Source organism: Hemicordylus capensis, chromosome 3, assembly GCF_027244095.1.
Source record: "Hemicordylus capensis ecotype Gifberg chromosome 3, rHemCap1.1.pri, whole genome shotgun sequence".
Taxonomy (NCBI): domain Eukaryota; kingdom Metazoa; phylum Chordata; class Lepidosauria; order Squamata; family Cordylidae; genus Hemicordylus; species Hemicordylus capensis.
In genome coordinates, this window is record NC_069659.1 from 237,145,940 (window position 1) to 237,154,442 (window position 8,503).

General features: G+C 42.0%; 2 protein-coding genes across 15 annotated transcripts in view; one reads left to right on the plus strand and one right to left on the minus strand.

Annotated features, from left to right (window-relative positions):
- FAM149B1 (family with sequence similarity 149 member B1) overlaps positions 1-2,707 on the plus strand; it is a 56,515-nt gene extending 53,808 nt beyond the window's left edge. For 12 of the 14 annotated variants that reach the window (XM_053306166.1, XM_053306169.1, XM_053306167.1 and 9 more), the window contains one exon: positions 1,604-2,707. In XM_053306166.1, coding sequence (XP_053162141.1) covers positions 1,604-1,680 — 77 coding nt within the window. In that variant the 3' untranslated portion in view covers positions 1,681-2,707. The remainder of the gene's footprint in view (positions 1-1,603) is intronic. The other 2 variants (XM_053306168.1, XM_053306178.1) reach the window with 1 other exon arrangement.
- A 1,395-nt stretch (positions 2,708-4,102) lies between these two features.
- Positions 4,103-8,488, minus strand: DNAJC9 (DnaJ heat shock protein family (Hsp40) member C9). Its single transcript, XM_053308562.1, has 5 exons — positions 8,159-8,488; positions 7,584-7,724; positions 6,617-6,871; positions 5,967-6,053; positions 4,103-4,571 (listed from the first exon to the last, which is right to left on the minus strand). The coding sequence occupies exons 1-5, from the start codon at positions 8,336-8,338 to the stop codon at positions 4,467-4,469; spliced, it is 768 nt and encodes a 255-aa protein (XP_053164537.1). The 5' UTR covers positions 8,339-8,488; the 3' UTR covers positions 4,103-4,466.
- Positions 8,489-8,503: the final 15 nt, after the last annotated feature.

Below are 8,503 nucleotides of genomic sequence, written 5' to 3' on the forward strand. Positions count from 1 at the left end.
AAAAATTACTGAACAGCAGCATACAACAATCATTCAGCCTGCAACTCCCATGGTTTTCTTAAATAGCTAGATCTTGATCAGCCTCCAAAACACTGGCTGAGAATGGGCCAGGAAGGCATCCTACAAGAAGAGCATCAGTACTGAAGCCACCCATTTAACTTCACATGACTGTGGCACCTAGAAGGTGGCTTCTTCAGATCTAAACTGGGTGCAGGGATATAAGGAACTTGTCTGTGACCAGGGGACAAAGTCCTCCAGAGGCTCCCTGGGACCCTAGGCTCCCCCCAAGCCACGCCCCCTGCATCTGACATCAGATGCAGGGGGTGTGGCCAGTGCCAAGAATGGGGCCCGTCAGAGCTTCCCATCTGTTCAGCAGTTCTTGAGAAGGCAGTAAAAGGCACTCCCAGTCAGTGATTCCATGAACCACTGATTGGGAAAGGGACACTATGCTGGGGATGACGGGCCTTGTTCTTGGTATTGGCCCCACCCCTTTGCATCTGACATCAGATGCAGGGCCAGGGCCAGGGCCAATACCTGGGAGAGGGTCCATTTGGATTCTCTTCCATCCCTCTCCAGTCAGTGTTTCATTGAAAGGCTGGCTGGCTAGGCTTTCCCCCCAGCACAGCCAGCATTTCAGTGAAACGCTGGTTGGAGAGGAGAGGGCATGCCTCGTACTTCCAGCTAGCGCGGGCTTCATTTGCCAGCTGGATGCTGGAGGAGGCAAGGGGGCACCCTGGATGAGGGGGAGCCTTGGTGACTTCCCCACACTCTGGCAGCTGGAGGGGGGGGGCTATAGTCCCCCTTTGCTTAACAGTCCCTACGCCCCTGACTGGATGACTCTCTTGTTCATTCTACAGCACTTACTTAAAATTGATTTAAAAATATCATTTATACTACAGGTTGTCCTCGTTATCTATGGGGGTTCCATTCTTACCTACAATTGTGGATAACGAGACTGAGGCAATGGGAATTGTGGGGGTTATGTTCCTGGAGGTTAAAAAAGAGTTAAAGGCAGTAAAAGTTCTGTACCATGCTCTTCAGCTGTCCAGCAATGTCCCCCCAAGGCCCCAGTTCTGCCAATTGTCTGTGAAAAAATTGTGGGGGGAATTTATTTTAAGGAAGATCCACAAAATGGTTCCATTCAGCAAAATGGTGGCTAGAAATTACCTTGGAAGTCATTTCCAGCCACCCAGGAACCATGGATAGGTGAAATCTTACTATTTTTCATGTGATCAGAATGTTGTCCAGCTAGCAAAGTAACATGGGAAAGGACTTCTGGCATCAACTGTACCTTTCAGTGAAATGTATAAACTAAGCTTGAGAGCAAATTCAAACATGCAGAGGCTTGTATGGTGCATGCATCCTTCTGCCAAAATGTTTTTCCACACATAATATGTACATAACACAGAAAAGGCCTCATGTACATTCTAACATAGTGCTGCTTGCATGAGAGGACCATACCGCTTGAGCTCGTGCCTTGAATAAATCCCTAATAGGTTTATAAACAAACATTTGCAGATTATACAACTTTTAAGATGGGAAGGTGATAGACTTTGGGTACAACACTTGCTGTTTTCAAAGCCTTGTCTGATTTTTTGCTTAGTAGGTCTTCAATTACATGGTTCTGTGAGAACTCAAAGCCGAGGTGGATCTGTCTCAAGAAGCAGACAGGGACTGTAGCATGTTATGGGAAAGAGTCATCCAACTCCAAGATGAGGGAGCGACTACAGAAGCTTTAAAAATCAGTGTTCAACCATAGCAATATCAAATGTGTTTACAGAAGAACCCTAAATCTTTCTTTAGAGTCTTATTTTTGTATAAAGTTAAGAACTGCCAAAGACTAGAGTGTTGCATCTGAACTTTGTTCCTGTAAATCAGCTATGCTATTCTGTGGGACACTGAAAGTTTCTCTACTGTCTTATAACCCATTACAAAAGAAATCTGGCTCAATAACCTGATTCCTATGGCAGTAATAATGCTTAACACTGACTTGCCAGTTATTGATAACAGCAATATTTATAATCAGATTAGTGCTCAAACACTTCCACTGATCCTCTATTTATATATAAAGACAGGTTCTCAATCTTGAGGAAAAACTACAGATGCTTATGCCTGAAGTTGGCCAAGAGGAAAAGCTTAAAGCATACAGTATTTACACCTGTAATGGTATTTAAGCGTGAGGTACTCCCCATTCCCTAGGTTAAGTCCATCCCTTTTCAACCATTGACTCAGTCAAGACTCAGAGACTGAAGTAATTCTGTTGACTGGAATGTACGATCAGATTTCCCCTTGTTTTAAACAAGAAGTTTTGTAAAAACTTATGAGCACCTGTTTCTGTGTAGCAGATGTTCAGTTTTAGGGTTCTTTCATTGGTGAGAGATGCCGTTTAAGTGGATACACACTTTGTTTTGTAGGAGACATGCTTACCAGGGTATGTTTGCTTAGATATAGTAGAAAAAGCATAGCCCACCATGGATATTGCTAATGTAATCTTTACATTATTCAACTTAACTAAAAAAAATTAGTTCTAGGTCTTACTAGCTGAAGTAAGTGCCAGACTGCAAATGTATAAAGCTTTGTAAAGTGAAGAGCACCTTGTGATAGATTCTAGATACCATGTAAAAGTTAGAAAAGCCAGGATGGGAATTGATTCTTATTAAATTGTAAAATGTCACTTTTATATACAATAAAGAAAATATTTTCTAAACTGCAGTTGAATTTGCAGTTAATATTGAGGCCAAGAAGTTGTCACGCACTATAGGAGTTAGTGGCCATTGGACTGGTTACTGGATTTAGGGATATAGCCTTCTGAAGTTAGTCTTCACACACTACAACTTTAATATGTATAGTTATGCATATATTCTTCGTTGTCTTTATGTGCAAAGTTGACACACTAGCATGACCCTAAGGTTGTCTTTACTCTAAACCCATTCTTCATTCTCACAGCTTGTTGCCCTCCAGTGGTCCAGACCTGGAGGGTATTTCCCACTGTGTCCATGAGGCAGCAGGTTCTTGGAGGACAGACTTGGCTGAAGGTGGGCCCCACCTGCTGGTGAACTGCTGCTTCCTGAAGGCAGCCTCCAAGCACTATCATTCTCCACTTCCCCATGTGGCAACTGAATAGAAGGTCCTCACAGAACTTTGAGCCACTTCCCCACCCCAGTCAAGACTATATTCCTTATAGCCTTCACTTCTGCCCATAGTTAAGTAAAGCGCCCCCCCCCCCCGGACTCCAGCACTCTAACCACTACACCACGCTGGCTCTCTGGACTAGGACCAGGGATACCCGAGTTCAAATCCCCATTTAGCCATGAGACTTGCTGGCTGACTCTGGGCCAGTCACTTCTCTCTCAGCCTAACCTACTTCACAGGGTTGTTGTGAGGAGAAACTCAAGTATGTAGTACAATGCTCTGGGCTTCTTGGAGGAAGAGCAGGCTATAAAATGTAAAATAAAATTAAAAAAATAAAAATATTCTTATACTCTCATCAAGAGATGCATCCTGACAGTTCAAGAGGCCCTAATAAACAATGCAATGCAATACGCATTAGTTGCACGGGCATTTCCCTTGCTAGATCAAGGTGGCTAGTGCAATTTTGATTGCCTGAGGCCTTTTACAGAGCTATTATCATTCAGCTACAGGTAACAAAACTTGACAAAAAAGCTATAGGTTTCATTATGGTCTACTTCCTGTAATGCTGGATGACAGAACATTACATACAATATCTGCGCAAATGGCTTTCTTTACAGGGCAGCAGGAGTTCCTTGTGACAGTGATGCAAATGTTACACAGACTTGAGGTTGCCCATTTCAAAGCAAGTCCAAATGGCTGGAGTGCAAACAGTTCCCTGCAAGAAAGCAAGCAAGCTTGCAACAACAAAGCAATGCAAAAAGTTACATAAGTGGAAGAACATCTCTAGAACTCCCTTCACTTTTCTTCCACTAAGGTGGAAACAGCTCTGGTGAGCACAAGAGCACCTTTTTAAAAAAATGCAGTTTGCAGCCAAATAGTCTCCAAGAGCATCCAAAGACATGTTTCCTAACATTTTTCTGTTGCATTTATATGTCCTTTTCCCCACTACACTTTCCCCCCAAAAACATGCTTTATTCAGTTTAGCAAAGACCTTTATTAAAAATATTATTACTATTTCCCCTGTTCAGTAGAATGGGCTCTTTAAAAAGTGACTAAACATACTCTTGTAATAAACAATACTGTTTTACATAAATACAGCAGGCCAAGATTTTTAGGCTAACCAAACGTTTTTCAGCAATGCAGTGGAATGATATTACTATATAGATGCATTTGTTAGCATTTCAAAAAGTTTCACAGCAGTTTTAAGATTTACCTTTTTCACTTTTAAAGTCTCTTACACTGCAGTGAACTGACAAATTTATTTCCTGCTGTTCCATTAACATTAAGCTTGATGTGAGACAAGTGAAATGACTGGTTGTATACATGTTCAGCTTTCATTTCATCCCTTTCTTTCCTCCTTTTCTTGATTTGTTTACATATTTTGCTTCCATTTGAGCCAGAAAGTCATCCATTTCCTTTTTTCGATTCTCGTTTCTGCTCTGTGAAGTGGACCAAAAAAATTAAAAAATAAAACCTGGTTAAATAAACTGACACATTTAATTGGGTTCTGCTATGAAGTACTTTTATTAGGATAGTTTTGAAGTTTGAATACCCAAGAATGTATGTGCAGAACAAAGAATTAAGGAAATCATATTGCTGGACATAATGACATGTTAGACAACATTACCTACAAGGAAAGGTAAAATCACTTGAGGTTCTTTAATTGAGAAAAAAGGGGAAAAAAGGGGGGGGGAGGACATCTATAAAATTGGTGAATGGTATGGAGCCAGTGTATCAAAATTCTTCTCTTCCCTCAACTGTAATACTAGATATTACTAGTCCAATCCCACTCACATTTTAGTTTGCTCTTTTTCTACACTTTTCTAAAGCTATAATGTCATCCTTGAGAAAGAACAACCAGAACCGAGCACAATATTCCAAACACAGCCACACCATAGATTAATATAAAAAGCAGCATATCCTGGCTGTTTTCCCCCAGTCCTTTTTCTAAAAATATCCAATACTGAGTTTCTTTTTCACAGTTGTCACACAGCAAGTTGACATTTCCAGTGAGCAATCTACCACGAGGTCTTTCCTGGTAGTCATTTTATTTATTTTTATTTAAAATATTTCTATATTGCTCAAAACTTGCATCTCTGGGCGGTTTACAATTAAACCAATTACAATTAGTCATAACCAATTCAGACCAGCATGTGACAAGCATTTTTTTTTTTTTGCCTCAATCTGCTTCACTTTACATTTGCTTACACTGGCCAATATTCAGACTAGTGTGCTAACACAAGAGAAGTTACATGCACTTAAGTTTGTGGCACTCCATGCTGTTGCATATTTGCTAGCGAAAGACCTTCTTTGGGACACATACAAGGTAGTGCAATGCACTGCACAAAATGTCTTCCACTAGCACAAGAACAAGCCGGAAACGGATGTGCATCATTGCACTACAATATGATGTACAATGATGTACATCATTGCACTACCACAACATTATGTTGGCATAACACTGGCTACTGCTTTTACATTTATTTGCCATTTTGCCTTTACCCAGTTTTGAGAGATTATCCTGGAGTTTTTGACTGTCTGCTTTGGATTTCACCATCATTAATAAATTTGATGTCATTCACAAAACCTTGCTATTGCACTGTTCACCTCTGACTCTAGGTCATGTATGAGAATATTACACAGCTCCAATCCCAATATAAAATCTCAGGAACCCAACTACTTTTTGCTAATCAGACTATCTTGATGGTAGATCTTTAACAATGCTGCGATGTTGATAAAGGTTTTTTTAAAAATACAAGAATGAAAGATGTTCTTTTCTACCAACAAAAGGCAATGCTATCTAAGCATGATTTTGATCTTTCTCCAAACCTTACTTGAATTAGTGCTTTTAGGTCATCCTCCCCTTCTCCAAGGCCCAGTTCTTCTCTGGATTTTTCTGCCTCTTTAGCCTCTTGTTGAGCCTGAAACAATCACATAGTTGTTGAAATTAATTTTAAGCTTGTTTCATTGTCAGATCATCTACTGCAGTATTAAACAGTTTATTCTGTTAGGACTGTAAGTCACCTGAATACAATCCTCTACATACCAGAAGTGCATTGATATGGTTAGAAAATCTTGTTACACGTCCTACAATGGAAGAAGTCGGCCATATTTTTCCTGCCTTGCACCTAGATTCTAACTTCTACATTAATTGATAATTACACTCAGTGTTCTTTCTTTTATATAGCCTAGAACATAAAATATTTTCATTTAGACCTAGCAATTCTGACAGTGGGATCACACACTATTAGGAATCGGTTTCAATGAAGATATTCTGAATTTGATGGTTCACACATTGATGCACAAGGAATAATTTGCTTATTTATCACATAGTCCTTTTTTCACTTCCCACTGTAGCTTTTGAAAAGAGCTGACACAGAAGTGAAAAAAGAGATATATGTTCAACAGTGAAACATTCAGAACTGTATTCAACAGCAAGCATTGCAAATTTGGCCTCTACATTATTTTTCTCTAGCAAACATACCCTCCTTTTTCTTGTATTCATCTTTTGCTTAGTCTCTTTTACAAAGGCTTTGTAGGATGGAAGTTCTCCAGAGTCAATGGCATGTTGGATAATCTGTCTTATTCTTGGTTCATCTGAATAATCAACACACAGCACAGATTCCATGATTTTGTCCATATCGCCTTTAAAGTCCACATATGATGCTTTGATGTCTGCCAGCTCTTCTGCAGAATCTTTGTATTTCTTCTCAAAATCTTCAATATCTTTTACAGTTATCTAATTGATTTAAGAGAGTTAAATTCCATAAACAATCATTTTTGCTAAGCTCAGCTAACTTCTTTACCAACCCAACTTAAGACTTTCCTGTTATTTGGGTTCACTTGTACCGAGTCTTTGCTAATTGCTGGGGAGAATACGAACCTGCTCCATATGCAAAGTTAAGTTGAATAGGATGAAGCAGAATTGACATATTGTATCAATCTCGCCAAGAAAAGAATTTACACAAAACAAGATCCAGGCATCAAATTATTTTTAAGAGTGATCACACTACGCTCAGACACATTCTCCAGGAAAAGTGGAGCCACACTTCTTTTTCCTCAGTCCCATAAAGTTTCACCAAAGAGCAAAATGTTAATATAGGCATTGAACTTTATTTTAGATATGAGAAAAGACAATAGGATGTATATAGTATACAAAAAGTCAAGCAAGTATACATGCTGGGACAGCATGCAAGGGAGAAGTTAGATGCACTTGCTCCTCCTCTAAGGATGGGCTGTCTGACCGGGCCCTCAGAATTGCCAAAATCAGTCCCCAAAGCCTATGAAATTTTTGGCACTATAAATAGCCACCAAAAGGGTGGTGAGGGGAGCAGAACAGAGGTCCCATGAGATGGCTGTATCTGCCCTCTTATTCAAGGGAATATTTTCACCCTCTGATGGGGAAGATCCTCTGGAAACCCACCCCACCCAGTTTGAAGAAAACTTCCTACTTTTTTGAAGAGCAGCCTCCAGTATTCTTCCCAGTTGCGGTCCTGGGTCAGCACAGTTGACTCCTCATCCACAACCCCTTGCTCGTCATACAGAGCTCGCTGCTCCTGGTCACTCAACACTGCATACACCTTGCCCAGTATCTGAGAAGAGACAAGACAACCCACTTTGCAAGTCCAAAGAGCATTAACGCATTACCTCTCTCCCAGCAGCCGTCTTTCTCCAAAGAGAATCCTCTCCTCCCCTTGGCCGATGCCTTTAACGTGGACAGACAGCACTGACAGGGAAATCGTGCCTTTACCCGTGCGGTCAGCATCTTCACGGCACTGACAAGGAAAACGTCACCTGCCGATTCCTGTCTGCCATGAAAATTGTTCAAAGGCATACACAGCAAGAGCGGCCAATTGCGGCTGGGAATGATGGGAGTTGTAGTCCAACACCATCGGCTGCAGAGCCGCAGGTGATTGGCCACTTTTGGCAGAGTGGGAACTAGGAGAAAGAGATGGCAGTTTGGCGTGGACGCAGCAAGAGAGGTCCCAACTCACTGCCTCCTTTCAGTCGCGCTCGCGAACCTGACCTGAAAATGCCGAGTGGCCTCCTCCTTCTTGGCCGGGGCGGCGCGGTCCGGGTGCACGCGCAGGGAGACCTTATGATAGCCGCGACGGATCTCCTCGGGCGTAGCTTCGCTCCTCACTCCCAGCACTTGGTACAGGTCGCTGGCGCCGAAGGCCTCGCGGCAGAGCTCGAGCAGACCCATCGGCCAGCGACCCCGCGCGCGTAAAGAGGCGCGCGCCTTCACCAAATAGATAGGCAGACAGGCAGTAGACAAAGCAGCAAGGCTGGAACGGCAGCCGCCCCTGATCTTCTTCTCAGCAGCGCGCGCCCTCTTCTCCCGCCAGCCACGCCCCCTTCTCCCGCGCTC

Excerpts from the sequence above, each read along its gene's own strand:
- DNAJC9 (XM_053308562.1), bottom strand. The coding sequence starts at position 8,338 with ATGGGTCTGCTCGAGCTCTGCCGCGAGGCCTTCGGCGCCAGCGACCTG. Across the intron at positions 6,054-6,616 it reads TGAATACAAGAAAAAGGAGG|GCTCAACAAGAGGCTAAAGA; the intron begins GTATGTTTGCTA and ends TGATTGTTTCAG. Across the intron at positions 4,572-5,966 it reads ACCTAAAAGCACTAATTCAA|AGCAGAAACGAGAATCGAAA; the intron begins GTAAGGTTTGGA and ends TCCACTTCACAG.